The sequence below is a fragment of the Carcharhinus amblyrhynchos genome, chromosome 12 (genome assembly GCF_965287045.1).
Source record: "Carcharhinus amblyrhynchos chromosome 12, sCarAmb.v2.hapA, whole genome shotgun sequence".
NCBI lineage: Eukaryota > Metazoa > Chordata > Chondrichthyes > Carcharhiniformes > Carcharhinidae > Carcharhinus > Carcharhinus amblyrhynchos.
Window position 1 is genome coordinate 16,889,911 of NC_137335.1, and position 21,728 is coordinate 16,911,638.

Below are 21,728 nucleotides of genomic sequence, written 5' to 3' on the forward strand. Positions count from 1 at the left end.
TTCCAAGGTATTGGAATGATTCTATAACCTGCTGTTTTGAGGGGTTGGGGATGAGGGATCGTTGCCCATAAGGCGAGCTTCTCTGGGAAATGGTGAGCTTGCACCCCCATCATCCTTCCCCCTCCACACAACCGCCAACATGGGTGGTGCTTAATATTTCCCAAGGTGTGCCTCTTATATTCAGACAGCATGCTGTGCCCTAACAATAATGTATTGCATGGTATCAGACCAATATTTCACACCTTTTTTATTTAATCACAGCTCATAGATCAAAATATATCATTGCATATTGTCAATAATAGAACCAGCAATAATTAATACCAACGCGCTGAATCAAAATTAATAGTTTGTGAAGGAACGGCAATAAATAATGGATTACAACAACAACAGCTTGCATTTACATAGCACCTCTAATATAATAAAACATCCAAAGTCGCTTCACAGGAGTGTTAAATTTGACACAAGCCACACATGGAGATATTGGAACCTGCTCTCAAAAGCTTGGTCAAAGAGGTAGGTTGTAAGGAGTATCTTTAATGCAGTAACAGAAGATTTAGGGAAGGAATTCCAGACCTTGGGATGGGAAACTGCAAACAGTAAGTGTTTAAAGTTTATCAATTAGTGCCACAAGTAGGTTTACATTAACACTGCAATGAAGTTACTGTGAAAATCCACTAGTTGCCTCACTCTGGCTCCTATTCGGGTAGACTGAGAGAGAATTTAGCATGGCCGGTACACTAACCAGCACGTCTTTTGGACTGCGGGAGCAAACCGGAGCACACGGGAGAATGTGCAGACTCCGCACAGAGTGATAATCAGAGATATGCAAGAGGCCAGAGTCGGAAGGTTGTAGGGCCGGAGGATGTTATAGGCTTAGAATCATAGAATCCCTACACAACTGAAGGAGGCCATTCAGTCCAACGAGCCTACACCGACAACAATCCCACCAGGCCCTATCCCCATAAATCGCATGTATATACTCTGCTAATCCCTTGAGACTAGGGTCAATTTAGCATAGCCAATCAACCTAACATGCACATCTCTGGAGTGTGGGAGGAAACTGGAGCACCCGGAGGAAACCCACGCAGACACGGGGAGAACATGCAGACTCCACACAGACAGTGACCCAAGCCGGGAATCGAACCCGGGTCTCTGGCACTGTGAGTCAGCAGTGCTAACCACTGTGCCACCGTACTGTTCAATCAATAAGGCAATGAAAGGAATTTGAAAATACGGATGACAATGTTAAAATCAAGATGCTGCCTGACCAGGAGCTGATGTAGGTCAGCACGCACAGGGGAACAGCAAAATGTCAGAATATTAATCGAAAATTAAATGTAAAAAAAAAGAATTTTTGTTCATTCCGCTATATCAGACAGACTTTCAAACAGAAATGTTTGAAAAGAAGCTTCTATGCAATAGAAAATACCTTACCACAGTAAACAGAACTTCATTTATTGCCTTCTGCTGTCATATTACATATTACTTGTCTAAACATTTTTTACATTTGCAATTTACAGGATCATAAAAGTTGAATAGCAAAGAAGACTCACGCTCATAATCCTTTTGTTAAAATTTTGACATAAACAGTTAACAGAGCACAACCAATAACTACGATCAGTTTAATTCCTACTTTATTTAAAATGTATAATTATCATAAAAGTCAAATCTCAGCTGAATTTGGGTCAGACCCAACGTTGAAAGCAACACTTCCTTGTGATATTTGAAAAGGTTTGCCAGGTCCAGGGTATGTGACTGTTTTGGTTCAAACAGTTTGTTACAAACAGCTCAACTCTTACTTAGGCCCGCAGAAATCCTTTTTCTTCTTTAAAAGCTGATGTGACACCGAAGAGGAAGGCGAATTCTACCCGGAGGGCTCGGAAGGTCGGTAGTTTTTCATTTGCAGAGACCTCTTGGTTTCGGCTGCAAGTTACAGGAGACTACCATAGCCCTGGGAATCGCGATGCGCTAGAATTAGTTGTCCTAGATTTCCTAATGCTTCTTTGCTGCATGTGTAAGGCCCCAGATATAGAGCTTGGATAAAAGTGCAGCAGCGTTGATTTCTGTTGGGGCACTTACAGGACTTTAATTACGCACAGGGCATTATTGCAGGATGTGTGATTAGATCAGGATTGAACTAATTTCTCCATTCTCATGGACTGGTTAACCCCTCTCGCCGTTTCAATCTCATTTTGCTGCACCCCTTGTCTTTGCTAAATTTCAAACACTTGACCAATTTTATTTCAAGGATGCAGATAATAAAATCCAACTCAAAGTCAATACTTATGATCCTCATACTGATATGGATTTGCATAATCCGAAACCCAACTTGGTATTTTTTCTTCCACAATCAAGCTTCTTAACCGTTCCATTGCTGGTTGTTAACTTAGTCCCTTCAGTCAAGGGCTATTTTGCTGTTGCCCTTGTACTGTTTAAAAAACTACCAATTTTTCTGGATACGAGTGTCATTGGCAGTTATTGCTCACTCTAGATGCCCTTGAGGGTTGGGTGGTGGTTCTTCTTCTTGAGCTGCTGCAGTCCATGTGGCAAAGGTGCACCCACAATGCGGTCAGGTAGTGTGTTCCAGGATTGCCAATCGACAATGGTGAAGGAACGGTGATGATATGTGTCTAAGTCGCGTGTGTGACCTGGAGGGGAACTTGAAGCTCCCATGCGTCTGCTGCCCTTGTCTTTCTAGGTGGTGGAGGTCATGGGTTAGTCAGCAAGAAAACTGGTCAACAGCACAACGCAGAATCTGAACATCACTGAAGGGGTTAATCAGGAGAATTTTGTCGCATGCTTGGAAGAAGTTACTAAATACTTAAGGGCCAACTTTGCAAGGCTCAGTTCTCGTCGCAAACGCCCACCACAAAGCTACCTATATGGCTCAGGGAGAACTTGATAAATGGTAACACAGTCTCTTGACAGGAAAGACAGTTGGAGATGACAAGTAACTTGCATAGATACAAGGGTCATGGGTGGGCCATTGGAGAATGGGTGATTCTGAGATTTGAAGGGAAGGAAAGGAACTTTACCAGAGGAGAGGAATGTTTTAGCAATATCAGCTGGCATGGATAGGCAGCAGTGTAGTGAGATTAGCGTCAAAGAACAGCAGGGGAGAGGAAGAAGGGTTGGTGGGGGTTTATCTCATGGCTAAGATGAGCTCAAAGAAGGTATTGGGGAGACAGGAGAGAAAAAGGTGTAAATGCAGGCATCAGACAGAGGAAGCTTTTGTCTTGATAGGGTTAAAGGAAGGAAGGGGAAGCTGAATGGATAGTCTTCATTTTAGTGAGCACCTTGCATTGGTTGGATCTATGGCAATTTTTAAGAGTAGATTAGATGGTGAGGGAAAAGGGGGAATAGTGATATAGGATTAGGACAATGGCTTGTGTGGAAGACACACTTCAAAGGTTGGGCTTGATGGCAGTTTCCCACATTATAGTCTGTGTGTAATATTGCAGATGGGTTCAGTGGTGTTACTGGGAGTTCCATAAGCCTTGTGTTTATTATGTGTGTGTGGAGTACGAGGTCAACAGATTTGCTCCAATGTTATAAACCATGGCCAGATGTGAAACATCTTTGGGGATTCTCCTGACTGCCTGTCATAATTTTGACTGAAGATTGACGGAAGCCCAGAGAAACAAATGTAAAACAGAGACTTATCCAACATCTTTTATGACTTCAGAACATCTTAGAGTGCTTTACAGAAAGTGAGGTATTTCTGAAGTTTGCAATGTTGCAATGTAAGGATCACAACAGCTGGTTTGTCCCTAGCAAGCTCCCACAGTCACCAAAGATAATGGCCAAATATCTGCTCTTTGTGATGTTAGTTGAGGGATAAATATTGGCCAGGTCACCAAGGGGAACATCTAGAGTCACAGAAGTTCACAGCATAGAAACAGGCCCTTCAGTCCAACTTGTCCATGCTGCCCAGTTTTTAACCACTAAACTAGTCCCAGTTGCCTGCATTTGGCCCATAACCCTATATATCCATCTTACCCATGTAACTGTATGAATGCTTTTTAAAAGACAAAATTGTACCCGCCTCTACTATTACCTCTGGCAGCTTATTCCAGACACTCACCACCATTGGTGTGAAAAAGTTGCCCCTCTGGACCCTTTTGTACTTTTCCCCTCCCATCTTAAACCTATGCCCTCTAGTTTTAGATTCCCTACCTTTGGGAAAATATATTGACTATCTAGCTGATCTATGCCCCTCATTATTTAATAGATTTTTATAAGATCAGTCCTAAGCCTCCTACGCTCCAGGGAAAAAAGTCTCAGTCTATCAAACCTCTCCTTTAACTCAAACCATCAAGTCCTGGTAGCATCCTAGTAAATCTTTTCTGCACTCTTTCTAGTTTAATAATTTCCTTTCTATAATAGGGTGACAAGAACTGTACTGCATCCCTGCTTGGATAGTGCGGGGAATCTGTTGGGGTTTCAGCTGAAGATTTCAGCCTGAAGACACTCTGGCTACTGAACTTGAATGTCAGCCTTGACTGGTGGTTTCCAACAAGTATGCTATGGCACACTGGTGTGCCATGAAGATCACCCGTGAAAAGAAAGATTCATAATGATTCTAAGCTCATGTAACTAAACTAAAATCAACCTTTGTCTTCAGCTCTGTGATTGGCATCTCCAAGACCTGGTAGATTTTGGGCCCCTCGTGCTGGTGACGGCTGGGAAAGAGCCGCACGTGCGCGGTTTAGATTTTTTACATTGGTCAGGCCCATGCTCATGACCAATGGGACTTGGAGCTGGAGACAAAGGTCGCATGTGCCTGTGCTAAAAGCAAACCCTCAATAAGGATGCAAAAACCCTGGGGGAAATGAGAGAGACAGGGAAAGGTCAAAAAAAAGGTGAGAAGACAGGGAGAGGTTAAAATGAAGTTTCAAATAAGGGAAGAAGGCAGAGAAAATAGGAGATGTACCTCAAATAGTATAGAAGTGTGATATGACATGTTAAAGATTGCAAACCTCTGGCCTATATCATGTGCTTAAGTCTCTGGAGTAGACTTAACTGAGTCTGGGTGCCTAGAGAATTTTTACTGTAGTATCAAGTGATGGGATTAGGATCAGTACCTTGCAAAGATCCCCTCCCCTTCCTCCCCTGCAAACCTGCAACCCCCCCCGCCCCCCATGCAGAAGTGAAATACCACAGATGCTGGAAATCTTAAATAAAGACAGCTATTGCTGGAAATGTTTAGGTCAGGCAGCAGCTGTGGAGGGAGAAGCGCCCTGTTTCCCTCTCCCCAGACGCTGCCTACCTCCATCATTCTCTGCTTTAATTTCCAACTACTGCTTATTGCATGGTTGTGGAGAAGGTGAGATATGAGGACAGCAACAAAAGAACGCCACCTCACATTTGACAAACCAAGTGCTACAGATATTGGACTCTTTCTACAATCGACGCTAATAGTTTGACTGAACAGAATTCTCAAAAAACGAACTTCTGGACAAAATTCATTAGCTTCAAGCTGTGAAAATATTCCTACAAATGTAAAGATTTTCCTTTGAAATCTTATGCACTGGCTCGCACAGAATACAAACTCAAAGACTGTCAGAACAGTTACAACTGACAACTGAAACAGAAACAAAAACCGTATTTCCCATCAGAATGTGTCGGAATTTAACATGACATGCTTAGCTTATGTACCTGAGATGGAAGTTACATCAGAAGCACTGATCATTGTGATCACTGCTGCCCACCATGGGTTATGTCTTAACAACTTGTGCAAGATCTCTGAGGGGAATCTTTAAAAAAGACATAGCCGAGAGTTGGGTTGGTTTCCCTCGAGTTCATTCGCTAAAGTTGAGGGGGTGGGCTCGTATTTATGCTTCCCCCAGTCTCCTACACAGGGATTGCACATTGTCACAAAGTACCTCCAGAATAAGACTGTTCATAATCTCTGGAGAGTGGAGCTACAGGTCTGACTGCTCGGCCAATGTCTGAGGTGACTGCAATGTGTTGACCGTAGGCCCTGCTGCCTGCGACCCACTATTGTGTACAAAAGCAGAGGTGGGATGTTCACAGATCAATCGACATCCAGTGGCCTTTTGCAGGGTTTGGAGAAACGGTGCCGTGCTTACCACCCTTATCTCTGGCAGGAACAAGACGGGGGCCTCATGTGGCATTTTAAAATTAAGAGCAGTAACAGCACTACCTTCTGTAAGATAGCGGATGATACCGTCACACTGTGACCCACTCTCACAGGGCTTGTGTCACAATCGTGGCAAACTTTGGGTGGTTGGGCTGGGGGGCGGTGGTGGGGAGGAGGGTTAAAACCTCCAGGATTCGAGCATGCTGTAGATTATTGTTGATGATGGTGGATTTTACTGACCCAGTCCTGATTAGTAAATCAAAAGCTACAGCCATTGCTACCCAAAAAACAGCCACCCACAAAAGATCACAGTAGCAGTTCACCCGATGGTTGGTTTCAACAGCTTGTAGGGGGGGGCGCAGTGAAATTGTCAAGCGTCCCAATAAGTATAATCCAATAATTATTTGAAATTTAAAAAGTATGCAGTAAAATCGCATATGTTAGCATATCTATCTCTACATTAATGCTTCGGAAGCTACTGTTCTGAATTGCTACGGGGATGATGGTTCTCGGATTCAGCGAGGGACCCTAACCACAGAATGACAGAGACATTGACCGTACAGGCAATTGGGACAGTATATTGTTTTCCTCGTCATTCTCAAATGTTTTATGACTTACAACATGGCACTGGATGCTGCCTCCCACCACACCCCCCCAAACCTCCCCTCCACCCCCGAATATTTTATTTTGAAGTTCTCAGCAAACGTTAACTCCTGGCTGTTTGGGCTGAACCCGTCACAGAGTTGAGGACGTTTGTTTGTAGTCTCTCAGAATGACCGAAGCGTAGGTTACGTTGGGGGGCGTGCACAGCACCGACTCGGAGATGGGGGAGCTGGGGGCAGAGCTGCCTGACGCCACGGAATCCCGGAAGGGGGACGGAGGTGTGAGGGCAGGGGAGTCTTCCAACGTGAGTTTGTTGGGGACGGTCAGCTCTTCCTGGTTCTCGCCGCTGTCGTACATGAAGTCTTCGATGAGGTTGAACCCCTCGCTCTCCTCTTCCACCGGCGAGATGGGCTGAGGGTTGAAGGTTGTCATCTGGAGCGGGAGCACCTGTTGATCCAACTGGTACAGCGAATTCACCCCGTTGCCGGACACCGGCACGGTAAGCACTGAATTAAGGTCTGTCATGTTGGTCGAAAATGTGTTGACCACCCCGTGCAAGTGGTCCATGATGGACTGCTGCGAAGAGACACTTTTCAACTGATCAGAGATGAAAAATTGAGGATCTTCTATGTCTTTGAGCTGCGTAATGGACATCGCCCGACTCTGTAACATCATCTCGGGACTATTGGGAATGTCGAGTCTCAAGGGATCACCTTCATCCTCTTCCACAACATTGTAAAGGGCTTTTGTGCTGGCTTCTGAGAAGCTGAGGTTTTTAATCTGATTCTGATAGGGTTTGGTCAGGGGTTTGATTACAGCTGTCTGATTAGATGCAACATCTTTGCTCTTCACATGGACGGATAGCCTATGCCACATGTGCTGTCCCTTCGCTGGCCGTCCAGTTCCTGGTTCAGACCATGACACAGACTTCCCATTGGAACTGGGGAAAGATGTAAATTCCCAGTTAAAACCTTTTTTTGCACCAAAACCGCAGCTGAATATTTTCACAGTTGGTTTTTACAATTTGCCTGCCTATGCTTGCATTCTAAAGCGGGAGTGCCATTGACTTCACGGGTGGGGCGGGGGGAGGAGATGGGGAGAATGACCAGAAGGATGGCAAAGTCTGAATAGTCTTGCATGCAAAAATCGAGCTGATTTCACATTGCAAATTACATTGCGCAAATTGCAATAATTATAAAATGTGCCCAGTGACTTGGCAGGGACAATAATCACTCTTAGAAAACATTATTATGTGTTAAGAGACCAATGGAATTTAGCATGGGATAAATTTGTGGTGAGTCCTGGCCTATTACGGCCTGACTGAGTTGTTGCGGATTCATTTGATTGATTCAAATAAATAATCCATTCAATACAAGTTGGCAATCTCCAAGCTACTCCTTAGTAAACTTGGAAAAGTCTCATTGAAAACCAACTGTTTAGTAGTGACATCAGGGAATATATTTATTGAGAATAAAGCAATGATTATTGAATATTTTGACATACACTGACCGCCCTCTTGAACCCTTGGTGTTTAGAATGAAAAATTACCATGTTTCAATCAATTTTCTTCCCATTCAAGCAATCACACCTTTTCTACCAATGACACAAACTCGTTATGTCATGGGAAAATCCATCCATTTGTCTGCCATTCATCCTTTCAACCAGTCAGTCATTCATCCATCCAGCTCAACATGGCTCATATAGCTAGCCATCCATCTATCCCTGTAACCATTCTCCTATCTTGCTAGCCATCTACATCTCTAACAATTTGTCAAGCTTATAGTACAGAAGAGGCCTTTTAGCCCACTGAATTTGCACTGACAAAAACTGCACTAAATCTACACTACTTCCACATCCTACACCCTCTTCTCCCAAGTGAAGATAAATGTGGAGTACTTGTTTAACATCTTACCAATGTCTTCTGGCTCCATGCAGAGATTGCCCCCTTGGTTCCTAATAGGCCTTACTCTTTCCTTGTTTATCCTCTTCTCCTTAATATACTGTCATAATATCTTAGGATTCTCTCTAATCTTACCTGTTAGATTTTTCATGCCCCCTCTTTGCTCTCCGAATTGCTTTTTTAAGTTTACTCTTGCACTTTCTATACTTCACTAAGGCCTCTGCTGATTTGCTCCCTTTGTACATGCTAAGTGCAGTCCTGAGTATTCCTAGAAATGCGAGGTTCTCTGGGCTTGTTGCTCCTACAGCTCACCCCAAAGAGAACATGTTGGACCTGCACTCTCCCCATTTCATTTTTGAATGCCCCCACCCTCACTGCTCTGTTGTAGATTTTCCCACAAGAAGCTGTTCCCTGTTTCCTTTGGTCAGATCCTGCCCTATTTTAATAACGTTTGCCTTCTCCCAATCCAAGACCATCTTTTGCAGACTATCATTTTCCTTTTCTATAACAAACTTAATTCATATTGTGTTGTGGTCGCTATTGCTAAAATGCTCCTTTACTGCCACCTCGAACACCTGTCCAGCTTTATTTCCTAGAATTAGATCCAGTCCTACATTATCCCTTGTTGGACTTCTGCATATTGACATAAAAAAGCTCTCCTGAATGCATTTCAAGAAACCCGTTTCCCCCCAAACCCTTTACACTATGACTATCCCAATTAATGTGGGGAAAATTGAAATCCCCCAATATAATAATTATTTTTAAACACCTCAGTGAATCATCTATATATCTATTCGTCTATTGCCCACTGACTTTTGGGAGCCTATTATATTCTCCCAGCAATATGATTGTCCCTCCTGTATTCTACCCACAAAGCTTCATTTGAAGACCCTTCAAATGTATCATCCCTCCTTACTGCAGTAACTGTCTCCTTAATTAATAATGCACCACCACATCCTCTTTGAAACTACTGCTGCCTTGCCTGAAGATTTTATATCCAGAATGTTGAGTTGCTAGTCCTGCCCCCACCTCAACTAGGGCTCTGTGATGGCAGCAGTATCACAAATCCAAGTGTCAATGCACATCCTTCACTCCGTCTTACCTCTAATACACCTAACATTGAGGTAAAGGCCATCCAGCCTTGCCTTACTCCCTTGGAACTCAGCACGGCTAAGCTCCCTCTGTCTTGTTTCCTTTAATATCCAATGACGCAGTGGTTAACACTGCTGCCTCACAGTGCCAGGGACCTGGGTTTGATTCCTGGCTTAAGTCACTGTCTGTGCGGAGAGTGCAAGCTCTCCCTGTATCTGCGTGTGTTCCCTCCGGATGCTCCGGTTTCTTCCCAAGTGGCAGAAGACATGCTGGTTAGGTGAAATGGCCATGCTAAGTTCTCCCTCAGTGTACCGGATTCCAGAGTGTGGTGACCAAGGGATCTTCAAAGTAATTTAATTGCAGTGTTAATGTAAGCCTACTTGTGACACTAATAAATGAACTTTAAACTTTTATCTAGCCAGTAATGCAGACAGCAGCTATCTAACCAGATATCCAAATATCCAACATTTAGCCAACTAGTCAACCAAACAGCTATCTAACTAACTATCCAAGCAGAAGCCTGATCAAATTCCCAACCAGACAGACCACCATTTGGACAATCATATATCTATCCAGCAATTCAGACACCGATCAATCTAGAAAGTCATCCTTTTCTCCAGTTACCAATTCATCTGCCAACCCAGTGCCAAACACCCACCCTTTCATCCAGCCTATTATTCATCCCATCAGCCAACCATCGTTTACCCATTCTTCTGTCCATTCAGATACACAGCCAGTCATCACCAGCCAGAACTGCTGGAAGGTCATCTCAATCTAAAATGGTGGCTCTGTTGCTCTGTACAGATGCTGCCTGACCTGTTGATACTTCCAGCATTTTTTTTGTATCACGTTACATTGAAGAATTTTAAATTACAGGTGTTTGAGAACCAGGAGCCAATGTAGATCAGTGAGGTTAGGAGTGTCACAGAGTCATGGAGATATACAGCACGGAAACAGGCCCTTCTCATCCATGCCAACCAGGTTTCCTCAACTGAACTAGTCCCATTTGCCTGCGTTTGGCCCATATCCCTCTAAACCTTTCCCATCCATGTACCAGTCCAAGTGTATTTTAAATGTTGTCATTGTACCCACCTCTACCTCTGGCAGCTCATTCCAAATACACACTACCCTCCGTGTGAAAAGGTTGCCCCTCAGGCTCCTTTTGGGTGGCACAGTGGCACAGTAGTTAGCACTACAGCTTCACAGTGCCAGGGACTTGGGTTCAAGTTGGCGGTCGGGTCACTGTCTGTGTAGAGTTTGCACATTCTCCCTGTGTCTGCATGGGTTTCCTCCAGGTGCTCCGGTTTCCTCCCACACTCCAAAGATGTGCAGGTTAGGTTGATTTGCTATGCTAAATTGACCCTAGTGTCAGGGGGATTAGTAGGGTAAATATGAGGGGTTACGGGAATATGGCCTGGGTGGGATTGTGGTCAGTGCAGACTCGATGGGCCAAGTTGCCTCCTTCTGCACTGAAGGGATTCTGTGACTCGCCTGAAAAAGAGTGATGGATTAGTGGCACTTAGTGGGGATTGGGTTAAGGATAGCTGAGTTTTGGATGAACTGAGGTGATTGGAAGGCAGACATTGAGAGATGGCCAGGAGAACATTTGAATAGACATGCCAGCTGCACGGTTGGAGATCTCATTGGCAGGTAGGCTGAGGTCAAGGGAGGTCTTGGTTAAATAATAGAGGTAGCCTTTGTAATGGAGAGGATGTGTGTTGGATGTTGTGCTCAAGTAAAGTTTTTTTATTAGTGTCACAAGTGGGCTTATTTTAACACTAATGAAGTCACTGTGAAAATCCACTAGTTGCCACACTCTGCCACCTGTTTGGGTACACTGTGGGGGAATTTGGCATGGCCAATGCACCTAACCAGCATGTCTTTCGGACTGTGGGAGGAAACTGGAGCACCTGGAGAAACACGTGCAGACACAGAGAGAATGTGCAGACTCTACACACACGATGACCCAGGCCTGGAATTGAACCCAACTTTGGCAGCAACACACATACCTTGAGAACAAATGAAAGGAAAATATATTAAGAAATATTAATCCTGAACTGACCAACATTAAACATGGCCATCCCACAGTGATAATGTGCTTTGATGTCGTTAAGTGGATGAAAGTGGGACTTTTGACCCTCAGTGGGAGGAAGTCTGTCCTAAAGGGCTGCTGGCCAATCTGATTGGCTGGCAGTTTACCAGTCCCAGCAATGAAGGCTGCTGCTAGGACTGCAACTAGGCCTCAGGATGATCAATATGGATCCGGGAGAGAGAGGTACGTTATGGATGGGAGTGATTGCGGGGTGGGGGGGGCGGGGGGGCAATTTAATAGATTGGTCAATTGACCAGTTGGGTTGATTGGCCATGATAAATCGTCCTTTAGTGTCAGGGAGAATAACAGGGTAAATACAGGGTGTTATGGAGATAGGGCCTAGGCGGGATTGTTGTCGGTGCAGGCTCGTTGGGCCAAATGGTCTCCTTCTGCATTGTAGGGAGTCTATGATTCTATAAATTGGTTTCTTAAGTCTAATTGCCTGCTAGTTATTTCTAAATGGCGGGCAGGCTGTTGATTTCAGTGTATGTCCACCTTCTGTTTTATAGGGAAGGTGGCGGCTAGCCACGCATCAGTGGGGATCTACTAAACACTGCGGCAAGGCCCCTTGACAACACCTGCCACCCGTCAGAGTCATCACACCACGGGACCTGTGCTTGTCACAAATAAGAAGTGACACTGATGTTCTGTGCTGCAGAGCAGAATGAGGGGGCTGCACAGTATTGCCTGCAGTTTATTTAATGCAATCACCTGGTCACGTGAGGCATTGCGTAATGCCCTAGACTCCAATCACCGGTATCCAAATTGAACAAGTCAGCGTCTGCATCCTCACACAATGCTTCTGTTTTACACCAGCCTCGTCTTAAAGGGGAAGATGGTGCCTGGGGAAGCAAGGCTAACATATCTTCAACACTGGGAAAGGTTTTTTTCAGTTGTGCTCCATTGGCTGTAAAGTGATTTGGGACATCCGGAGACCATGAAAGATGTTTTATCAATGCAAATGATTTCCTCTTGCCAGAGCCTGCTCTGCCCCAGAAGGCACTGCTGGGACCATGGGGCTGAACAGATCAGGAGGGGGATTGTACAATGAACAGTGCAGCGCTCCTCAAAGGTCTCAGAAGTCACTAACATCTGCCTCTGGGCATCTGGCCACGGAACAAAAGCAGCAGCATTGTTGGCAGTGAGATGTGGCTGCTCTAATAGCCCAGCAGAACTTCACACTGGACAGGAGTACAGTGAGAGCCTGGACTGCTGATTTTCAAATACAATTCTACAGAGCTCTCTCAGCTGTGGCTCAGGAAGCCACACTCTTGAAACAGAACACAGTGGGTTCCATAAGACCGTAAGATAGAGGAGCAGTATTAGGCCATTTGGCCCATCGAGTCTGTTCCGCCATTCAAGCGTGGCTGATAGTTTCTCAATCCCATTCTCTCAGCTTTTCCCCGCAATCTTTGATCTCCTTACTAATCAAGAACCTATCAATCTCTGTCTTAAAGACACTCAGTGACCTGGCCTTCTGTAACAATGAATTCCACAGATTCACACAACTCTGGCTGAAGAAATTCCTCCTCATCTCAGTTCTAAAGGATTGTCTCTTTGCTCTGAATCTATGTCCTTGGATCCTAGTCTCTCCTACTAATGTAAACATTTTCTCCATGTCCTCGCTATTCAGGCGTTTCAGTATTAGAACAAAGAGCAAAGAACAGTACAGCACAGTAACAGGCTTTTCGGCTCTCCAAGCCTGTGCCGATCACACTTACCTAACTAACTAACCACTTATATCCGTCTATTCCCCATCTGTTCATATGCCTATCAAGATAAGTCTTAAATGTGGCTAACATAACTGCTTCAACCACCTCACATGGCAGTGCATTCCAAGCCCCTACCATTCTCTGTGTAAAAAACTTCCCCTGCACATCTCCACTGAACTTTTCCCTCCTTATCTTGAACTTGTGCCTCCTTGTAATTGTCATTTCTGCCCTGGGAAAAAGCTTTTAACTGTTCACCCTATCTATACCTCTCATAATTTTATAAACTTCTATCAGGTCGCTCCTCAGCCTCTGTCTTTCCAGGAAAAACAATCCCAGTTTATTCAATCTCTCCTCATTGCTAATACCCTCCATACCAGGCAACATCCTGGTAAACTTTTTCTGCACTCTCTCCAAAGCCTCCATGTCCTTCTGGTAGTGTGGTGACCAGAATTGGACGCAGTATTCCAGATGTGGCCTAACCAATGTTTTGTACAACTGGAACATAATTTGCCAACTTTTATACTTGATGCCCCATCCAATGAAGGCAAGCATGCCACATGCTTTCTTCACCACCTTTTCCACCTGTGCTGCCACTTTTAAGGATCTGTGGACCTATAGTCCCTGATCTGTAAGTTTATGCTCCTGATGGTTCTGCCATTTATTTTGCAGCTCCCACATGAACCGGATCTACCAAAATGCATCACCTGGCATTTGTCCAGATTAAATTCCATCTGCCACTTCTCCACCCAATTTTCCAGTCTACTGATATCCTGCTGTATTCTTTGACAGTCTTCATCGCTATCTGCAACTCTGCCAATCTTAGAATCATCCGCAAACCTGCTAATCAGACAAGCTACGTTTTCTTCCAAGTCATTTATATATATCACAAACAATGTAATTACAAACTATTCTGTAAGTTTCAGTGAGATCTCTGTTCAGACTCATTCCAGAGACCCGAGCACATCATCTGGGCAGAGATTCCGCTGAGGGAGTGCTGCAAGGTTGGATTTGTTGCCTTTGTGCACGATTTTAAACAGAGGTTCCATTTGCACTCTTTGGTTACTAATGGTGGCTTGCCATTATTCGATGAAGAATGCAGATATTACCCCTGGGATCCTGGCCAACATGACTAACACAGATTATCTGGGCATGTTCTCGTTCTGTTTATGGAGGTTGCTGTGTACAAATTGGTTGATCTGTTTCTTCTGAGACAACAATGCACTTCATGGGCAGTGAAGCTCTTTCACTCCTTGCATAGGCATTGGATAAATGAGAGTCCTTACTGCTGACCTTTTGTTGGGGTCTAGCTTTACTCTAACCAATGATGAAATAATCTCAGTAAATGTTCCAACACATTTAATCCATCCATAGTGTGTGTTCTTAATATGAATTTTCCCCAGTGCTTCCTCCTTTGCCTGATCTGTGGGAGGATCAACAATGCGGCTAATCTCAAGGTTTCTCCACAGGCTTGCTGGCATTCCGATGGCTCACAGTTTCCTTTGGGCACGATGAAGGACCTACAGGTGAGTTGGTCATGTCTCTGGTACTGTTTTGGCATTGTCCTGTTGGCCTATTCATCACCACCTGTGAGGTGCTTGATGAGCTGGAGGTGATTCCACCTCGATAGCCAGCACCCTGGATTCATACCGGCTCCAGGCACCTACTGACCTGTCAGAGATGAGCGTATGGCCTCTGAACTCCGACCTCCAGGCGATCCATGTCCAGTCTCTCAGTACACTGAAACTGTGCTTACAAACTGCATTAAGCCCTCCCATCATTGCAGTAGAGCATTTCTGAGAGATGGTCACATTGTATGCAACAATAATTAGCACTGCTACTTCACACACAGAGCCAGGGACCCAGTTCAATTCCAGCTTCGGGTGTGGAGTTTGCATGTTCTCTGTTCTCCCTGGTCTGCGTGGGTTTTCTCTGGGTGCTCCAGTTTCCTCCCACAATCCAAAAATATGTGGGTTAGGTGGATTGGCCATGAACAATGCTGAGGGTTATGGTCTATGTAGAGTGTTCTTTTGGAAGGTCAGTGCAGACTAAAAGGGCCTCCTTCTGTCCTGTAGGGATTGTCTGGCTCGATGGGTATTATGAACGGAACTTCTGCTGCATTTATAATGAGCCTAGCCCCATTCTCAATGGCAAACCATTAGCATGGACAATCATCTCCAACTATACAAATCCAGTTTATTGACTCCTCACTAGACCTCGTGGGTATTTATATTTACACAAATGTTAATCCCAGTGGGCTCTGTTTGTGAGTGTGCTCTGTAAGATTAGAATTCCACATTGAAGCAATGGAGGGAATCAGGCTGGAACTCTGGGCCCAGCAGGAAGCTTCCACTCACCTGTCCTTTACTCCTTCCTTCACCTTAACATCTTTAACCATACATATCGCTGTACTTGAAAGAGGGAGGGGAGGGGGATAATGATTCGGTGACTGTACTGTACGGTACCCTCCTTTCACGCTACAGAAAGCAGACAAACATAAAGGGAGGGATTTTCCAGCCACGCTTGCCCCAAGACTGGAAAATCCCGCCCAAGGTCAACGGACCTTTGTATGGTACTGTCCCGGGAATTGTAGCGGGCAGGATGGGAAAATCCCGACCAAAGTGTCGGAATACTGCCTCAAATAATTCTTCCCCACCACCCAGGCTGTGTACCCTCTTGCCCTTTGATAGTCTCAGGTGTCAGCCTTGGCTCAGTGGGGTCAATCATGCCTCTCAAGCAAATGGCCACGCCTTCAAGTCTTGCCTTAGAGGCTTGAGTGACACTCCAGTGCAATACCGAGGGAGTGCCACAATGTCAGAGGTGATGAGACACCAAACTGATTGAGGCCCTTTCAAGTGGATGTAAAAAGAAAATCTCATGATGCTATTTTAGAGAAGAGCAGGGCAGTCTGTCCCAGTATCCTGCTCAACATCTGTCAAGAACAGATGATTAGATCTTTTGGCTGATTGTGAGAGCTTACTGTGTGCAAATTGGTTGTCACTGTTTCTGTACAGTGTAACAGTGACTGCACCTCAGTATAGCACTGGCTGCAAAGCACTTTGGGATGTCCTTGTGGCCATGAAAGACAGCAGATATAAATGCAGATTAGTTTTGTTTAGAAAGCCCCTGCAAGAACTGTCATTGTGTATAACGCTTCCCACACACACTTAGTCATTCTAAGTAGATCATAAATCCAAGGTGTCCCCGTTTGCATCCCTTGAGCTGATTTTATTATTGCAGGTTTGAATCTGGGTCACCTCCTGTTACTGTGAACGAAAGTCATTCCTTTTTACTTTGTTAACAACTTGAAAGTGTGAAGAGAACATCAATGATGGCTTCCTTGTTTATCTAATTTGGACTGGTGAGTGTCAGGTTTAACGATGTAGCTGTTGCCTTACCTTTGCAGATCTCTTAAAGTCTGAGAAGTCCCCTTTTGGGAAGAAAAATCATCCTGCAGACGTGGGGGCAAGGACAGGATTTATTGCCCATCCTCAGTTACCCTGAGGTATCGTACACCTCATTAGCTTCTCTCAGCCACTTGAGAGGATAGTTGGGGGCCAACAATTCTGGTGTGGGATTGGAGTCTCATGTACACCAGAATGAATAAGGAAAGGGAGGTTTCCTTCCCCAAAGGATGTTGGTGGCCTAGTTGGGTTTATGACGATCTGACAGATTTTGGTTACTTTCACTGATCTCAGCTTTAGGTCTCTTTCAATCTCAATTCAGATTTGGGGTGGGGGAGGAGTGGATTCAAAACAAGGGAGCACAACCTTAAAACACAGCAAGATCATTCAGAGGCGATGTTAGAAAGTACTTCCTCACATCGAGAGTGGTGGAATTCTATTTTTTGAAAGACCATAAGGCTAGACTAATTAAAAAGCAAAGATTGATAGGTTTGAGTAAGAGTTAGAGTCATAGGAGTTTACAGCATGGAAACAGGCCATTCAGCCCAACTTGTCCATGCTGCCCCGTTTTTACCACTAAGGTAGTCCCAATTGGCCACATTTGGCCCATAGCACTCTGCACCCATCTTACCATGCTTTTTAAAAGACAAAATTGTACCCACTTTTCCTACAATCTCTGGCATCTTATTCCAGACACTCACCACCATCTGTGTGAAAAAATCGCCCCTCTGGATTCTCTTGTATCTCTCCCCTCTCACCTTAAACCCATGCCCTCTAGTTTTAGATTCCCCTACCTTTGGGAAAAGATGTTGACTATCTACCTTATTTATGTCCCTCATTATTTCATAGGCCTCTATAAGATCACCCCTAAGCCTTCTGCACTCCAGGGAAAAAAGTCCCAGACTATCCAGTCTCTCCTTATAACTCAAACCATCAAGTCCTGGGAGCATCCTAGTAAATCTTTCCTGCATTTTTTCTAGTTTAATAATATCCTTTTTATAATAGGTTGACCAGAGCTGTATACAATGCTGCCTTACTAATTAATGTCTTGTCAAACTTCATCAAGACATCCCAACTCCTGTATTCAATGTTCTGACCAATGAATCCAAGCATACCAAATGCCTTCTTCACCACCCTGTCCACCTGTGACTCCACTTTCAAGGAGCTATGAACTTGTAGTCCTAGATCTCTTTGTTCTATAACTCTCCCCACATAAAAGAGTTATAAAATAAAACTGGATGAAAACAGTTCAGTCATGATCTCACTGCAAACTCAAGGGGCTAAATGGTCTACTCCTATTTAAGTTCAAACACTGCTACTGCCTCACAGTGCCAGGGACTTGGATTCTATTCCCAGCTTGGATCACTATCTGTGTGGAGTTTGCACATTCTCCCCGTGTCTGCATGGGTTTCCTTCGGGTGCTCCCACAGTCCAAAGATGTGCAGGTTAGGTGGATTGACCATGCTAAATTGCCCTTTGGTGTTAAAAGATCTGTTGGTTAGGTGGATTAGCCATAGTAAATATGTGGGGACAGGATGAGGTGGGGTGGCGGTAGGGAGGTTCTGGGTGGGATTCTTTTCAGGTGCATCTGGTGCGGACGTGCTCATCATTTCACTTCTTCCTCGCATTACATGGAGATGCCGGCGTTGGTTTGGGGTAGCCACGGTAAGGAGTCACAAAACACTGCTCCTTCATCAGTCTCACCTCACGAAGGAGCTGTGCTCCAAAAGCTCATGATTCCAAATAAACCTGTTGGACTTTAACCTGGTGTTGTGAGACTCCTTGCATTATGTGCAACTGTGTTATGTAAGCAGTGAGACAAGTCTCAAGGAGGCACAGTGGCACAGTGTAACCACAGCATTGCCGCCTCACAGCACCAGGGACCCGGGTTCAATTCCATCGTCTGGTCACTGTCTGTGTGGAGTTTGCACATACCCCCTGTGTCTGCATGGGTTTTCTCTGGGTGCTTTGGTTTCTTCCCGCAGTCCAAAGATGTGTCGGTTAGGCTGATTAGCCATGCTAAATTGCACCTTTGTTTCAAGGGAATTAGTAGGATATATATGTAGGGTTAAGGGGATAGGGTGGGATTGTTGCTGGTGCAGGCTTGATGGGCCAAATGGCCTCCTTCTGTTCAGTAGGGACTCTATGATTCTGTGAACTTGACAGAGATACACACTGGTGGCAGATGAATCTGCACCCTATATTACGTGGCCATGCATCATGCATTTAGCTTGTCATAATGATCTTATATGCAAAATCCTTTCAGCATGCCAAGATGTCCAACTCAGTTTATATTTTAGCCCTGCTGGAGTATGAATTACACTCTTTGACTTTACTCTTGAGTAAGTGATTAAAGTCACTCTGTTAATGGTCTGTGCATCTTTCATTCAGGGGCCTACCCGTAGATCTAGCCATATAACAGTGTGATGCAAATTGTTTCAATCGCTCTCCCTTGTGAAGTAAACCAGATATTCCTGTTTGTTGCTCACTGCCTCTCCATTACACTTTCCAAAGCTGGACTGAGAAAACAACTGGGGTAAAACTAGGTCATATAAGAGAAGCTTTATTCCACAGAAGGTAAAAGTAAAGTTTATTTATTAGCTACAAGTAAGACTCACATTAACACTGCAATGAAATTACTGTGAAATTTCCCTAGTCACAACATTCCAGTGTCTGTTTGGGTCAATGCACTCTAACCAGCATGTCTTTCAGACTGTGGAGGGAAACCGGAGCACCCGGAGGAAACTCACGCAAACACGGGGAGAAGATGTAGACTCCACACAGGCAGTAACCCAAACTGGCAATCAAACCCAGGTCTCTGGAGCTGTGAAGCAGCAGTGCTAACAACTGTGTTACCATACTGCATACAAAGCTCTGGGACCATTTGTGTGTAATTTAATCTGTACCATTTGTCTTTGCATACAAATAATGGACATGTTACACTTCCTCAGATCGGACACCTTGGTTGCCTAAACAAAATTACCATTCTGTGTTTTCATACAATTATAGAATCCCTACCATGAAGAAGGAGGCTATTTGGCCCATCGAGTTTGCACCAACTCTCCGACAGAGGATCCCACCCAGGTCCTTTTCCTGTAACCCCAGGTATTTACCCTGCTAACCCCCCTAACCTACACATCTTGGGACACTAAGGGGCAATTTAGCACAGCCAATTAACCTAACCTGCACATCTTTGGACTGTGGGAGGAAACCAGACCACCCGACACTGGGAGAAAGTGTAAACTCCACATAGACAGTCACCCAAGGCCGGAATTGAACGCAGGTCCTTGGTACTGTGACACTGGATGACACTATGTCATCCAGGTTTTCTTGTTGAATGTGGTTGAAACCTGTCTTTGCAAATTCTGTTTAAAAACCTGAAATGTTGCCAATAGATCTTCCCCGCCTTATCCCTTTTTATGAGCAGAGGGTTGGCTAGCTGGGTTATCATGGTCAAATGATTGGGAGCTGAGACTTGCTGTCACAATGGGTGTGACTGTGATTATCAATTGCTACGACAGGCTAACAATTTATGTATTGTGTACAGCTCTGGGAAATCAATATCAAAGCCTAGCTCATTAACAGATGTAATCCTTTATAGCATCAATGCCATTTTTGAAAAGGATTTCTCTGAATGTGATTTAAAAATACAAACTGTGATTCCCCCCATGCTAGTCCTGGGGGTTAGCACTGAGTGACCTCTCTATAGGACTCGAAGAATATGAGCTCCCTGATGATTGGAACTCACCAGCTGGAGCTTGTAAACTGAGCTCTGTATAAAGCAAGCCCCTGAATGGATCCATTGGGAACTGTCTGTGTTTGCCACAGGCTTGTGGTTTTGCTTTACTTTATTTTGTGTAATGAAGTACTGTTCCTTTACAGTCGACTCCTGGAGTTATCATTCAAACCTTAGAGTGGGTGTACGTGGGGAGCAGTGAAAGAGCTGGATAGGTTTCTGGGATCCTCGCTTGCGTCACTCGTAAATGTGAAGTGTAGGGATAGGCACAGGTTTCACTGAGCAGAGGGTCAGTTTGAGAACATTTGTCGAAAGCAGCCATCAGCCAATGATGAGGAGACAACCAGAGAAATGGGGAAGGGGGGAGGAAGGGAGGGGGAAAGAGGGAGGGACAGGGAAGGGGAGAAAGAGAGAAGGGGGAAGGTGAGAGGCAGAGAGGGGGGAGACAGAGGGGGAGAGAGAGAGAGAGAGGGAGGAGAGAGAGGAGAAGGGGAGGAGGGGGAGAGGAGATGTAGGTGGATGGGAGGGGGAGAGGAGGAGGTGGGGGAAAAAGGGGCAGGGGAGGGGTACGGGGACAGGGCGGAAGGTGAGAGGCAATAATGGTGAAAGGGCAGAGGGTGGGATGAAGGAGAGGGAGGGCGATGGAGGGGAGAGGGAGGGCGATGGAGGGGAGTGGGAGGGGAGCAGGGGAGGGGGAGAAGGGGAGGAGGAGGGGGTAGAGGGGGTAGAGGGGGATGAGGGAAGGGGGGAGGAGGGAAGGGGAGGGGAGAAGGGTAGGGGAGGAGGAAGGAGGAGGGAGAGAGGGAGGAGGGGAGAATGGGTAGAGGGAGGGAGGGGAGAGGAAGAGAGGGGAGGAGGACTGATTTGTTAAACACAATGATCTCTTTACAATGTAGTTGTTGTGGCCAGTGTGTTCAGTGCAAGGTCTATTCTGCTCAGTATTTATCCTCTCTGCATTAGCGAGAACATTGATTTGTGAAAAATTGAAAAATTGTTAAAAAAAAATTAAGCAACTACTGGTGGTGGGAAGGAACAGGAGAGATTTAAAAACAAGACTGAATAAAAAATTAGGGGATCAGCAGGAGTTAA

The 21,728-nt window shown here is 45.0% G+C and overlaps 1 protein-coding gene across 1 annotated transcript in view; it reads right to left on the reverse strand.

The window, feature by feature from the left end:
* Nucleotides 1-6,838: 6,838 nt before the first annotated feature.
* Nucleotides 6,839-21,728, reverse strand: part of LOC145350544 (metabotropic glutamate receptor 1-like) — a 220,770-nt gene continuing 205,880 nt past the window's right edge. The window contains exon 8 of the mRNA XM_080199744.1: nucleotides 6,839-7,646. Coding sequence (XP_080055870.1) covers nucleotides 6,839-7,646 — 808 coding nt within the window. The remainder of the gene's footprint in view (nucleotides 7,647-21,728) is intronic.